General features: G+C 41.5%; 2 protein-coding genes across 2 annotated transcripts; both read right to left on the bottom strand.

Annotated features, from left to right (window-relative positions):
• Positions 1-345: 345 nt before the first annotated feature.
• Positions 346-5,329, bottom strand: gipc1 (GIPC PDZ domain containing family, member 1). Its single transcript, XM_033643692.2, has 7 exons — positions 5,150-5,329; positions 4,137-4,700; positions 3,853-4,038; positions 3,486-3,666; positions 2,277-2,389; positions 2,102-2,183; positions 346-2,006 (listed from the first exon to the last, which is right to left on the bottom strand). The coding sequence occupies exons 2-7, from the start codon at positions 4,434-4,436 to the stop codon at positions 1,855-1,857; spliced, it is 1,014 nt and encodes a 337-aa protein (XP_033499583.1). The 5' UTR covers positions 4,437-4,700; positions 5,150-5,329; the 3' UTR covers positions 346-1,854.
• Positions 5,330-8,163: 2,834 nt separating this feature from the next.
• On the bottom strand, positions 8,164-12,767 carry dnajb1a (DnaJ heat shock protein family (Hsp40) member B1a). Its single transcript, XM_033645819.2, has 3 exons — positions 12,162-12,767; positions 10,446-11,029; positions 8,164-10,345 (listed from the first exon to the last, which is right to left on the bottom strand). The coding sequence occupies exons 1-3, from the start codon at positions 12,370-12,372 to the stop codon at positions 10,115-10,117; spliced, it is 1,026 nt and encodes a 341-aa protein (XP_033501710.1). The 5' UTR covers positions 12,373-12,767; the 3' UTR covers positions 8,164-10,114.
• Between the last annotated feature and the right edge of the window lie 1,397 nt (positions 12,768-14,164).

Raw genomic sequence — 14,164 nt, 5'->3', positions numbered from 1 at the left:
CCAGGGGGACCCCGAGGCGTTCCCAGGCCAGATGAGATAAGTAATCCCTCCAGCGTGTTCTGGGTCTGCCCTGGGGCCTCCTACCAGTGGGACGTGCCCAAAACACCTCCAACGGGAGGCACCCAGGAAGCATCCTTATCAGATGCCCAAACCACCTCAACTGACCCCTTTCAACACAAAGGGGCAGCGGCTCTACTCCGAGCTCCCTCCAGAGGGAAGTGGACCTTTACACAGAGTTTAATAATCTGATCTACATAAACGTCTTTTACAGACCAAACCAGTGTGATGTCTGAATGTACTAGAGCTCTGTGTTGTGTTTTAGGAAAGAGCCAACAGAAGGAGAACTGCCATGTCGATGTTATTATTGCATTATAATTGGACATTGACAACAGTGTAATACAAAGCCATCAAAATAATGTGTTCTTCTCAGTGTTACAGTGTTCTAGCATCAGTTTCATTACACTTAGAGATTCATCGACTCTGAAGAGTGAAACAAAACTACAAAATAGCTTCATACATTTGGATATACTGAAAAGATTAACACCAAAACTGTTTGTTTTTTTTAAGATGTGTTTACCTACGCTGAGTAGTTGGTGCAGCATTGCCTCTTTTTCCTTTCAATAAACAACACAGGTCACTGCGACACATGATGGAAGTAGTTTGGTATCATTCTGCTCCAATGATGGGATACTTGCTTTTTCAGCACCATGCACCAGAATGCTTACTTCTAACAAAAAAAGTAAAAAAAAAATAAAATGCATGAAATGAGAAGAAATGAAGGCATTTTGTTCGTAACAGATTCCTTTGTTTGTTTGTTTTTTACACGACTTCTCCATCTTATTCTCTTCTTTAATACTGCCTTCTGTAATGCTTCAAAATAAAGTAGTTGCAACACAAGATCAACTTCATAATCCATTACACAAACTCTGTTTTAAAATAGACATCACATCACTTTATATAAAAACACTAGCTATAAAAAAATAAGTCAAGACAGCCCACAGACCGGGAACCAATCTGCTTTTCCAATGAAAGGTCAATTAACACTGATTTTCTGTAACACTGTCGAATGTATGAAAGTGGAATGTGCTGTAGTTAACGTCATTACAGCATGGAGTGTGTTAACGGTGAACAAACACCACTGGTCTTTTAGTCAGCGAGCTACAGGTTACAGTGACCCTTTTGGAACTACAGTTTTTTTTCCTTTTACCAAAAAAATAACACAAACCCAGCAGAATTCATTATGAAGATAAAAATATAACAGCACATGCTTGTAAAACTGATCCATAACCGTAACAGCGAGTGGTTGAGGACAACACTGTAACTCAGGGAGGCCTTGAACTGTGCAATAACTGCTCACTGAGTGAGGTACAGTGCAATCTCTGCTCCCATCTGTTGTTGCTATACAGCGCAGTGCAACACAGTGCAACGTGGAAAATAATCACATTTTTTGCTAAGTATGAAAGATCTACTCTGTGTTAGCGGTTGTCTTTCATTTCTCCCCTATTAGAGACTTGTGCTGTACTCGTTCCACTGCCAGCAACTACAACAATGACATGCAGGTTCATGTGATGTGGTCAAAGGGAATGCTCATCAGCGTGCTTGTAGTTTCTGGAAAAAAGCCGGAAGACAAATAAAAGCACTTGTGTAGTCATCGCAGTCGCCTCCTTCTCCCATTAACTGCCATTATCCTCTTTGTCTTGGCAGAGTCTCCCAAAACGGTACACTCTAAATTAAAAATAGTAGGAGTATACACTGGAATAAAAACAAACTCATGACGGTAGTGTTGTGTTTCCTAGTAGTGCTGAATGTTGTGGGTGTCACGCACAGGCTGTTCTGCTCCGTTAGTTTCTGTGGTTACACTCGGCCAACTTTCGCATCACCGATGGCACCCCAGACGTCGAAAACAAATTCGTCTGGGAAGGCAAAGTCCCCGAGGGTTTCGTCTAAAGCCTCTGCGAACTCATCAGGGTTCTTTTTGTCCTTTCCCAGCTCCACCATGGTAGCCGCTGAGGAGACGGAGAGAGGGCAGAGAACATTAAGTGGAACAGCGTGTGACACTAACTTATTCTGACACCTGTGGAGCCAACAGATATACACTCACCCAGCTCGCTGTCTCTGATGCCCATGTAGCTCTCAAGCAGGTCGTCCACCTTCTCAATGGCCTTTTCCTCAAATGCAGAGGGCTGGAGCAGCAAGAAGTAAAAATACAACCCACACACTCAGGCAATGCAGAATTATGTTTTCTAAACAACACAGAAACGTGTAACAATACTCACCAGCTCCTCCACAGTAGCAGGACCTTTAGAGCGCAGGCGCAGAGTGCCTCTGCCAGTCCCAAGCTGAACCCCTGATGATGACCTGGACCCTCCAGACCGCTGGCTGATCATATCTACACACAACAATTTAACAGAGAGCTCTGAACACCTCAGCTTTTACAGGGCTGAACATCACCACACAATATCACCTTTACAGACAAACTCAATCTCATTTTGCCCCCTACTACACATTTCTAATTATTCGTGCAGTTGTGATTCGGTACAGTTTGTTTGGACCTGTTAATCCTTTTAAAATAGACCCAAAGGGCCCCTAAATGACTTGTGTACTGTGTGTTATATGTGCAGCAAGGGCACTTAGCTCATTAAAGGAACAGTGTGTAAGATTTAGTGACATCTAGTGGAGAGAATTGAAGATTGCAACCAGCTGAAACTTCTCCTGGTTAGAATTCCTTCAGTGTTCAGCGTTCAGGAGATTTTTACCATGAGCTGAATTATCCACAGAGGTCTCCCCCTCTCCAAAACAAATGGACCCGATGATTTAAACCGGTAAAACCACTGAATAAAGCAGTCTCGTGTTAAAAAAAATCACCGTTTACCCAGCGCTGCTTGTCGCAGAGGGGCTGCTAACTATGGTGGCCAATGCGAAACGTGAATGGCCCTACCTAGAGGCACTGTTTGGTTTGTTCGTTTGGGGCTACTGTAGAAACATGGCGGTGCAACATGGCGGACTCTGTAGACAAGGACCTGCTTCCTACATAAATATAAACAGCTCATTCCAAGGTAATGAAAACATGACAATTCTTATTTTCATGTGATTATACACTAAAGAAATCATACTTATTATATTATATTTCATTCCTGCCAAAATATCTGCCTAAATCTTACACACTGGATCTTTAAGTCTATTAATTTTATGCATTAATATTTCGATTATCAACTATAAATCTGGCAGCAGCACTGAGAACCAAAATAAGATGAAAAGAACATGAAGTATAGTGACAAAAAAAACTGTGAGATCTAGACCTAAATACGGCACGAAACAATTTATTGCTATGAGTGATAATTGGACTACACTAATAAGTCAGTGTGAGCTGATTTTCGAAGGACAGCAGCATGTTGTGCTGTCACACCACATCTGAGATTGTGGTGCTGACCAAACAAAAAGCCTGTCTCTCAGGTGAGGCCACAGTTTCCTCCTCCCACACCTACCAAAGGCCTTGAGAGGCTCCGTCAGCTTGATCGTGAACTCCTTTCCCTTGGGCAGCTCCTTCAGCATCTTAGCCACCTCATAGTGTCGACACCCGATCAGGCGCTGGCCATTGATCGACTCGATCATATCACCCACGTTGATGACCTGGATCTGGTGGATGATGCTCCCCTCGCGGATTCTCTGAAAATGGCAAAACTCAAATAAACTATACACTATCCAACTTGTCACTCTCCATGCCAGGTGCAATTTCTTGACATTTTTTCTGTGCAGAAATTATACCCTGATATAGTCCAGGGTCTTGCCTTCCCCTGGGGATCCTTGAGTCAAAAGGAAATCCATTTTCTAGGCTATTTTAACATTTCTCACCTTGATGAAAGCGTAGCCAGCTCCATTATCAGTGATCGTCAACCCGAGTGCATCCTCTCCTTTGTAAACCTCGATTTCCTTTCGCTGTCCTTTGATGTGGGCAAAAATAAAGTCCTCCAGCCCTATCTGACCTCCCAACAGTTTTTCCATGTCCACCTTGTGAGTGTTCAGTGTGCAAAACATAACCTGCGAAGAGACACAACAACCAAGTAAGATTTACCATTATGCTTCCTGAACCAAACCTAGTTATCCTCAAAGCCATCTCAATCAGCAGAGTGACTCACCTCAGACGGCGGTATCCCAAAGGCCTCACCAATCTTGGCATAAAGCTCCCGCACATTACTGAAACCCTCGATGCGGCCTGTGGGGCTGCCATGAGCGAGCTGAGTGTGGAAGATGAGACGAGGCCGCATGCTGCTGGGTGGAGGAGGGAGACCTTCAGAGGTGGCGCCTTCTCCCAGCCCGACGACACCCCCATCTAGACCATCCATACCTGGCACATTGAGACCTGCGCGGATGGGCTCCGCTTCCTCATTCTCCACTAATGGAGACGCCTTCTTTCTTCTTCCCAAACCCAGAGGCATAGTAGTGCTACGGGGGGAGCAGAGGGAGGGGAGGGGAGGAGGCTGCTCTGGGGAGTTATGCTACGATCCAGGCCAACATACACCTGTTCAGCCAAATCAGCTGCAGGGCTGTTGGAGGTTTTACTTCACAGTATTAGTGTGGTCCTCCAGACCAGCTTGAAGCTGTCTCAACCAGGCGCTGAATAGATTTATGAGTCCACACATCAGAGCAGCTCACATAGCTGGATCTGTCACGTCCAGCAGCCTGCAGTGGGTAGTGTTCAGCTGTGAAACAGAAACAGAAACTCTTTATCAAAGCTGTGGCATTTCTGTTATTATATCTATGTAAACATGCTGTCATCTCCAAACACAATGTACTTTCAAAGCATATTTCAATAAGAAATCCCAACATTTCTCACTTGTGACGTTTCACCTCAGCTTGGACAGTCTGGACATCACATAAAGCTAATGTTAGCTGCTAACTGTGAGGCACATTTTCCACATAGCTCTCATTTCTAGCAACACAAACACTGACAACTCTCAGGTAGCTAGCAGCTTAGCATGTAGTTAGCTCCTATAAGCGGAAGTCACTTAAATCACTGACTGTTAATCCCCAAATTGTCAGCGTGACTGTCTGTAAAGTGGCCTGAGCAGCTGAGGCTAGTTAGCTAGCTTAACAATGGTCGCTAAATGTGAACAGAAGGGAGTAAACATGGCAGGCCAGTCATTCTTACCGGAGCAGGAGTTTCAGCCAACTGTCGTTAGCTCTTCCTGTTAGCTTAGCCCACTATCGGTGCTGCTGTGAGTTGTCAGAAAATAACGTGACGCTTGCAAAGAAGGTCCAGTGTATTGTGTTAGCTCCTGACAGATTGATTCTGCCCGGGCAGACAGTAAAGTAAATACCGGATCTGTGTGTCGGTATGCTGCTGTAGATTTAGCTCTCTGCCAGCCCAGCAGGGATGGAACAATGACGCCTTCAGGTCCCCTCGTAAACCTCCAATTACCAGTGAAGCGATTGTTGTAAAGGTGTAATTAAGCCTGGTGACGCTTCTGAAAAAAGTACAAGAAACAGCTCTGAACTTGAGCTGAAGCAGTCTTTCACTGGATGATGTACAATTTTGGAATTCATCTGCACTTCAATGAAGAGGGCGGAAATACAAGTCATGAGTGTTCTGTTTTACGGAATTTTTTAAAAGTAAAGGAAGGGGTTTAAATTAGCTTAGCTGTTGTATCAAAGTCACTAATATTATCATTTTATTAGAAGCTTAACATGTCAGTATGACACTACGTCTGCTTGATAGAGTTGATGTTTGCTATAAGAGCGTTGATAATTGTGACTATACACTGCCCTCTGGTAGTGTCGGTGCATAACTACACTGCTATGTACTATAGAAGTTTTATTCTGAAATGTTGTAACCGGAAGTCAAACGATGCTATTGTTTCCGACTTGATTGTGGACATAGTTTGTTATTGTATGCAATAGTTTTTGTTTTATGTTCCTTTCTTTTATGTTTGACTTTGTTTTTTGACATGGAATATTGAAATGATCATTTTCAGTGTTATATAATGAAATAAATTACTGTTATATTTGAAATATGATAGACTAGTTGTGTTATAACACTTGTATGGTTGGAAGGTTTGTAACCTTTGCAACCATGGATGGATTACTGAACAGGCCTACTGAGCACAGACCCAGGTGCCCAAAGTGTCAGGGGCCCCATGGCCTTCACTTGAAAGGCCATGCACCGACAGGGAAGAGGCTCAAAATGGCCACAAATAAATAGAAAATCACTACAAATAGAACAGAAAGAAAACACAAAATGACTACAAAGAGATGCAAAACAGTTTCAAAGACACACAGAGACTCACGATGACTACAAAAATAGAGCAAAACAACCACAAACGTACACAAAATCACAGAGACTTAACACTTGAAAGGTCTGTCCGTCTTGCTCTTATGTGGGAGAGGTGGTGGGGCCTTCTGCACGTCTTTGCCTGGAGGCCCACCGTCTCAGAACCTGCAGGTGTTCGTAATTCTTCAGTGAGTAATTGCAATAGTATCAGTGGCAAGTTAGACACAACAGCATCACCATACTTCTGGTCCACAGAGCAGGTTTAACAAACTCTTAATCCAACCCAGAGCTCTGAGGTGATGGACCCTGAGACGGAAAACTCAAGCTCATACATGCTGAATGAAAAAAGCCATCATCAATGGACCTCTGATGCTACGATTTACGATGGCAACAGGTAAATAAAAGGCAGTCTCCATTTTAATCCAGTGCACATAGAGGTATTAATAACTGGGATTGCAAGCTCCTAATTATGATAAATTTGTCATGTATGTTTAGGCCTATATGTGCACATTTATCTTAAAAGAAAAAGAGCCTCAGTTAAAGCGAAAAAAATTAACACAATCCAGTTTTATTCAGTGTTGTCCATTAATTCATCATTTAGGCCATAGGCTACATTACCTTTTATATTTTATATTTGTTCAGCTTTAATCTGATGGAAACAAAATTCAGAGGCCACAAACTGAAAAATATAGTTAAAGATTTAAAAAATAGATCAAAGATAGAGACACTATGGCCTCACGATATGGTCCAGATGTGGTTGGTAATTTGCTTTTGAGTACAGTTATGGTAGAGCAGTCAGTCAGTGGCTTTGCTTCAACAAGCCTACTTCTACAAATGTAGTCATTTTAAACATTTTCACTGAAATGCGGTGAAAACACAGTCAGGCAAACTCACAGTCTGCAGCTGCACCACTATCCTGCTCACTCAGAAATAGGCTATTAATACAATCTTGAACATCATAGGAATTATGTTCCATTAGTGTGAACAATCACATCTTGAGTGATTGGTATAATTATTCATTGATGCCTGTACCTGTTTTTACAATTTCAAATGCGATCACACCTTATGTGCAATAAAAATTTTAGTGGAACTGCGCCAACAAACTCACAGTTGTCTGCAGTGTTTAAAAAAAGACGGTCATGCGGAGGTTAGTCAGAGCTGAGGGCGACTTCATGCTGTGTAATGTTTAGATAGTCATGAGTAATAAACTCATATCCAACCAGGTTTTGAATCTGACATACAGTATGGTTAACCTTAGCTAATTAATGTGCTTCAATACGGACTGAATCAATGAGGAGAGGAATCAGCGTGTCTGGTTGTCAGAGGGAGGAGACAGAGTTCAGTTTGTTGAACAGTTCAGAGTCAGTTACCACAGAAACTGACCCAGAGATTAAGTCACCTCTCTTTCTGGAACCAAATACCCAGAGTTTCTCTAATCTCAGGGGTAACAACCGGACTATATCACTGGTTAAAACCTTTCAAAATAAAATAATCAATAAACAGATGTAGTTACAAGAAGTCACCACCACAGAGCAGTGTGTACACGACTGAATGAATCTGTATGCATTCAATGTGTGAGCTTGAGGTCCCATTTCAGTTCGTTTTTGAATTTTTGGAAATGGCAACTGACTTTTGCACAGAATAATGTTAACAGATTAATTTGTATTAAAAAATAAAAATAATAGAAGAAGCGGAGCTTAAACTACAGGAAATAGCTGAAAACTGTGCAAGAAGACAAGTCATTTAAAACATGTTGCATATTGAGTGAGACCACTTTTAATCTCCCCTCTTATTGCAACTTAAATTTTGTAGAAAAAATGAAAATGCTGCATAGCGATATATGAAGAAAATAACTTTTCTTGAACCTTATTGAGATATTAAAGACAACCATGAGATTTGCTTGCAATGCTTTAATTGCTAAAATGTCCTCAATAACTAAAAACAAACAGGCCATAATTGATTAGATATTTGCCAGTCTCTTTCATGTGTAAATGCAAATCATCACAGCATGGTAAGAAAATATTAAAAACGTCCATCACGTTGTCCAGACGACAAAGGTTAACCCTAAAACTAACCCTAGTCAAAAAGTCAAAACATCTTGAATCCCAACCTGAGGAATTTCAAAACATAAACAGGAGGTAAAACAAAATAATGCTTACACTTTTTCCCTTAAAAAGGAAAATGTTTAACAAAAATAAACAAGAATCCTTTTTTAAAACAAAAAAGTTAACACATTACAGAGATTAAACATCTCTACATTCATGTTTAACTACATGTTTTAACTTAAAACTCCGGCAGGAGCAGTAAACACCAAAATAATGACAAAATAAAATGTGAAAATGAACTAACTTATCTACTAACTTCAGTCCAAGGTGCACAGGGCTGAATATGACACATATTTCCAGATGCTGTGCATCTTGGAGCGAGTGCTCTCAGGTACGAGCTGTAAGACAAAACAATAAAACAATATATTCTGCAGGCCTTCGAGTCGGGGGTTTAAACTTATGTTAACATCTCAATCTGCAATATTTAGCCGGGACCAGACTGATGCATGTTGGGTAATAAAAGAAATACACTCACCGGCTTTAAGAGCCTTAAAAATAAAAGTAATAAGGAACTAAAATAGACATACTGTACGTTAAACATCCTCAAATGGTACGAATGCAGTAAATAGCTTTTGGTAGTTTGTTCACACATGACAGGATACACACATGCTCTCAACATACCTGTAGACACACACACACACACACACACACACACACACACACACACACACATATATATTATAACTACATATGGACAATTATTTGGCACAAAAAGTCTTCCCACAGATATTTTACATGATAAACTGCGTCGTGTCTGATAAACAAGGTGTTGTAAAAGTAAACATTTTCTCTCCTGATCGCAATTTGAAACCTAAACCCAGATATGCGAGGACATAAAGTACCAATCGGTGCTCTCTCTCTTTCCTAAATTTAAAATCTGGAAGTCATAGTTACGTAACTGTAACTTAATATCTCTTCTTAATTATAACCAGAGACATCCGCACATCATTACTATTTTAAGGCTTGTGCATATTTTAATTATATTCTTCTTCTGAGGGTACGGCTCTAACAGTTGGCAGCCTGCTGTGACTGTGAGTGGAGACAACTGAAACACTGACATAGACACAGACGGTGTGTTTAACGCAGATCTGTTACATCTGGCCGATACTGATCTCCTTCATGAAGTCTGTAGTGGTGCTGATAGCAAGTGTTTTCACCTCTCGGGATCCACACTGTATTTAAGCCTCAAACAAAAGTCACGTCCTGTTGAGTAATGTAGGTAAAGCTACATGAAAGCATGCGTCACTGCACCTGAGGTATTGTTAATGAGCTGGCTGTGTGCTGCCTTAGAGTGCTCCCAAACACTGCTGCTGCTGCTGCTGCGAAAACAAATCCTCAGCTACTAAATTATGTTTTAAGTGAACTTAAAAACACTCTGGTTCTCATTTTTGCAACCAAACCAAAACCTATTACCTGACACCTTATATTATCTACAGTATACACACTATATACTTTCCACTTCTTGCTTTTCCTCCTTGAAGCAGACTGTAACGTAACACTGTTTATCAACCTTAGCTAAACGCGCACACGGAACATTTAGTCAGCTGTTCTGTCTCCTTCCGTTAAACTGACTAGATGCTGGGTAAGAATATGGATTTGGTATTCAGAGGGTAAAATTTAGAACTCAGCTGGAACCAAATCTGCCCTGAGCCTCATACGTCCAGGCTGAAATGCGCAGGAGAGTGTGTGGCTGGAAATGTTAATGTGTTAGATTTTCAGGGACCACTTGTGTCGTTTCAAGTCATGGTGGCAGGATCTGCTTGAGTGCATCTCTTGTGCTTTGGCCAAGTTTGTCAGGGAACTTTACTGAGAAGTCCAGGATCATGTCGCCCCTCTTCTCGGGGCACTTGGATAGAGGGAGCCCTTCTCCAGCGATTCGCTTTTTCATTCCGGGTTTGACAATGTCTCTCGAGGTTACAGTGATGGTCCGGCCGTCTAGTGTCGGGGCGTTGACTGTGCATCCACACAGTGCCTGGAGAGAGACGGGAAGAGAATGGATGATAATCAGCATTTTAGTCAACATATTATTGGAGCAAATTTCCTGATGTTTTCTGACATCAGTGTTCACTTACTTCTCTCAGTGATATTTTTGCAGGATAGATTATATCTGAGCCCTCTCTTCTGAACACCGGGTGCGGTTTATCTTTAACAACAAACACCACGTCTGCAGGAATGTTGCTGGGAGTTTCATCTCCCTCCTTGGGAAAGGTGATTTTCGTCCCCTCCTTCCAGCCCCGCTTGATGTCGACTGTTAAAATCTTGTCTTCGTTGCGCATGGTGCACCCGTCCGGGTTCAGTCTCTTGCGGGAGATCTTCATCTTTTTAGTGCAGCCGGAGAAGACCTCCTCGAGGCTCACCTTCAGCTCGTGCATCACGGGCGGGTCCTTCTTCTTCTCGTGCGCTCTGTGCGGGCCTCCATGGTGGGATTTGAAGGACCTGTGAAACCCGCCCATGCCACCCATTCTTCCCATGCCAAATGGCGCGAAGGGATCATTGATGTCCATGTCATCCTCCCCGTTTTGGTTGAAGAAGTGATCAAAAGGGCTGCGGCCGCCGAAGAACTCGGCAAACATTGCATGAGGGTCTCCATGGAAGGTGTAGTTGTAGCTCTGGCCGCTGTGTCCTCCACCTCCACCGCCTGCTGGACCCTTTAACCCTAAAGAGGAAAAAGTTAGTGTAATGATTATAAAAAAATAATCACACTTTAAAGAACGAGAAGCACCATCTTAATCATATGATACCCAGGAAAAAACCCTGCACCCTGCCGAAGACATTCGGGTTGAAACCAGTCCGTGTTTTATTGTAAGCAGCCATGTTTTGAACTAAAGACTTTTTAACTTAATTTAAATGCATCTGTTCCTGCTCCACACGTGAGTGCCTGACGTTCATGTATTGTTCCCATAAAAAAATAATACTGGATGGCTTTTTAAACTCTTAAATATTGATCTGCTCTAATAAACAAATTACTGATCAACATCTTGGAGGAAAGTGAATTATCATAATTACTAAAGCTTCTGCAAATACACCATTTCACTTTTACTAGTAAACATTAAAATTATGATTTGACAGTGGAGGAAAGTGAAAAGTTCAGTTATATACTTGACATGAATTCAATAGATTGTACTTTTGACGATCAGTCTGTGATCGCTTGAGTAAAAACACCAAAATATCACCTGTTTCAAATTGAATCTCGACAAATGTTAATAATGTGCTTACTCGTGTTAAATTTTTACCAATAAATCATTCATCCCCACCAAAATTCATTGCATACACCAATATTGATGAGTTGCAAGACCAGTGGGATCATGATGCAAAAGATGAGATGATAATGTCATGTGTAAATGGTGCTGTTTTTTTTTTACTTTTAATGCCTATAAATTAGATCTCTATCTCTGCCCCTGCCCCCAATAAGTGTACAGACAGTAACACTGCAGCCTAAAGGCACATATAAGAGCATTTTGAGCTGGTTAAACCAGAATTATCATTCCAGTGACAATCTGGCAGGACAGGCAAGAACTCGTTGTTTCCAGCAGGTTCCCCAGCTAACGTTACACACATTGTGCACACACACACACACACACACACACACACACACACACACACCTCTTCATTGTATGGTTACTGATGTAGAAAGATGCCAGAAACAGCAATGACCTATTAAAAGGATGCATCAGCTACATCTAAAGTGCACATGCATGGTTTGCTAAAGAGATGATAAGGTTATAAATGGGATCAAGCACATAATGGCTGCTATAAAACCACATGCAAGTTGAGGGGAGTTCAGTTACCTTCTTCTCCAAAGCGATCATAAATGTCCTTTTTCTTGGCATCACTGAGGACATCATAGGCTTCAGCGATCTCCTTGAATTTATCTTCAGCTCCGGGGGACTTGTTCTTGTCGGGATGATAACGCAGGGCCTGTTTTCTGTACGCCTTTTTTATCTCATCTTCGGAGGCACCTTTGGCGATTCCCAGCACTTTGTAGTAATCTTTACCCATGACAATAACCGGTCACTACTTCTTCTTCTTCCACTTCAAACAAACATCGTCAGTGCAGACGCTTCAGTTTCTGATAAGTGTCAACAACACATCCAGCATGTCCTGTATGTGGGCCAGGTTAACGGGCTCCACCACCGCCGCCGCTGCCTCAGCTGTCACTGCTGCTGACGATAGCTGGCTAGCTAACGGTCAAGGTTAGCTTCCCTCACTTGACACAGTTCGGATATAACTTTCCACTCTTCACCGAGACACGGACATCAAAGTCACTAAACTCAACATAAAAATGCCGTCTTCGTGCAGGAGTGTCCGCGTGTAGCCGCCGCGATAAAAACCGTGCGAGGAAACTTCTGGAAGAAGCTGGTGCTGCTGATGTGTGTCATCACAAACCAGCAGAGAGGACTCACTGCCAGCAACTTCCGGTTCCGCTTCAACCGCTGTAGATATCAAGAAGCGGCCATGTCTGTCTTTAAATTAAAAAAAACGACGCATCCAGTTAGCAACAGTTCGTCAAGCTAAAATAAGTCTTGTTTGGGTTGCTGGAATAAAATAATTGTGCTTAACATCAACCGTTGGCCCTTTCAGTAATAGTTTCATATTAGTACGCATGCGCAGTTGCTTTTCGCTTCTGCTGCTGAAAAGCAACTGCGCATGCGTACTAATATGAATGCGCAGTTGCTTTTCGCTTCTGCTGCTGTTTGCTTTACTTGAGTATTTCCATTTTATGCTCCTTTATGCTACTTAATACTTTTCACTCCACTGCATTTCTTTGGCTGCTGTAGTCATCAGTTACTTTGCAGATTAACAATTTAAAATATGAATAAAATGATAAATTATGATGGATTACTATAGATTAAGCAATTCAGTTGACATTAAAATTAGCTCCACTTTTACCAGCTATTATTATTATTATTATTTAAAGCAATTTACACATGAATGCATCACTAATAATCCAGTAATATATATGATTCTGACACTGGTTATTCTGCACAATAAGTACTTTTACTTTTTTGCACTTTAAGTATAAATTTGGATGCTAAGACTTTTGTGCTTTTACTTAAAGGAACAGTGTGTGAGATTTAGGGGGATTTAGTGGCATCTAGTGGTGAGGATTGTGGATTGCAACCAGCTGAAACTTCTCCCAGTTAGATTTTTTTCAGTGTTCATTGTTCAGGGGTTTTTAACCATGAGTTGAAATATCTGCAGAGGTCTCCTCCTCTCTGAAACAAACAGAACTGGTGATTTAAACCAGTAAAAACACTGAATAAAGCTGTTCCACATTAAAAAATCTTTAGTTTTCCAACACTCTTGTTGCAGAGGGGCTGCTATACTGTGACCAACATGAAAACGTAAATGGCCTTATCTAGAACCAGTGCTTTGTTTGTCCGTCCTGGGCTACTGTAGAAACATGGTGGTGCAACATGGCAGACTCTGTGGATGAGGACCTGCTCCCCATGTAGATATAAACGGCTCATTCTGAGGTAACCAAAACACAACAATTCTTGTTTTAAGGTGATTATACACTAAATACAACATACTTATTATATAATATTCAATTTCTGCCAATATATCTGTCTAAATCCTACACACTGGACCTTTAAGTAAGAGTTTGAAGAGTATTTTCCTACTTTCAACAAAGTAATATTGTTATTTAGTCTCTCCTGGACAAAATGAAACAAACCCATCTGGCAACTGTGACACATACAGGTAATATGACATTTGTTTCAAGCAGCATTAAGTGCATTTACACAGTGACAAGAACAAGTACAGCGAAGGAAACATACACAGAAGAACA

The sequence above is a fragment of the Epinephelus lanceolatus genome, chromosome 18, assembly GCF_041903045.1.
Source record: "Epinephelus lanceolatus isolate andai-2023 chromosome 18, ASM4190304v1, whole genome shotgun sequence".
NCBI classification, from domain to species: domain Eukaryota; kingdom Metazoa; phylum Chordata; class Actinopteri; order Perciformes; family Serranidae; genus Epinephelus; species Epinephelus lanceolatus.
Note: the sequence above shows the minus strand (reverse complement) of the source record. Positions and strands in the feature narration are given on the sequence as shown.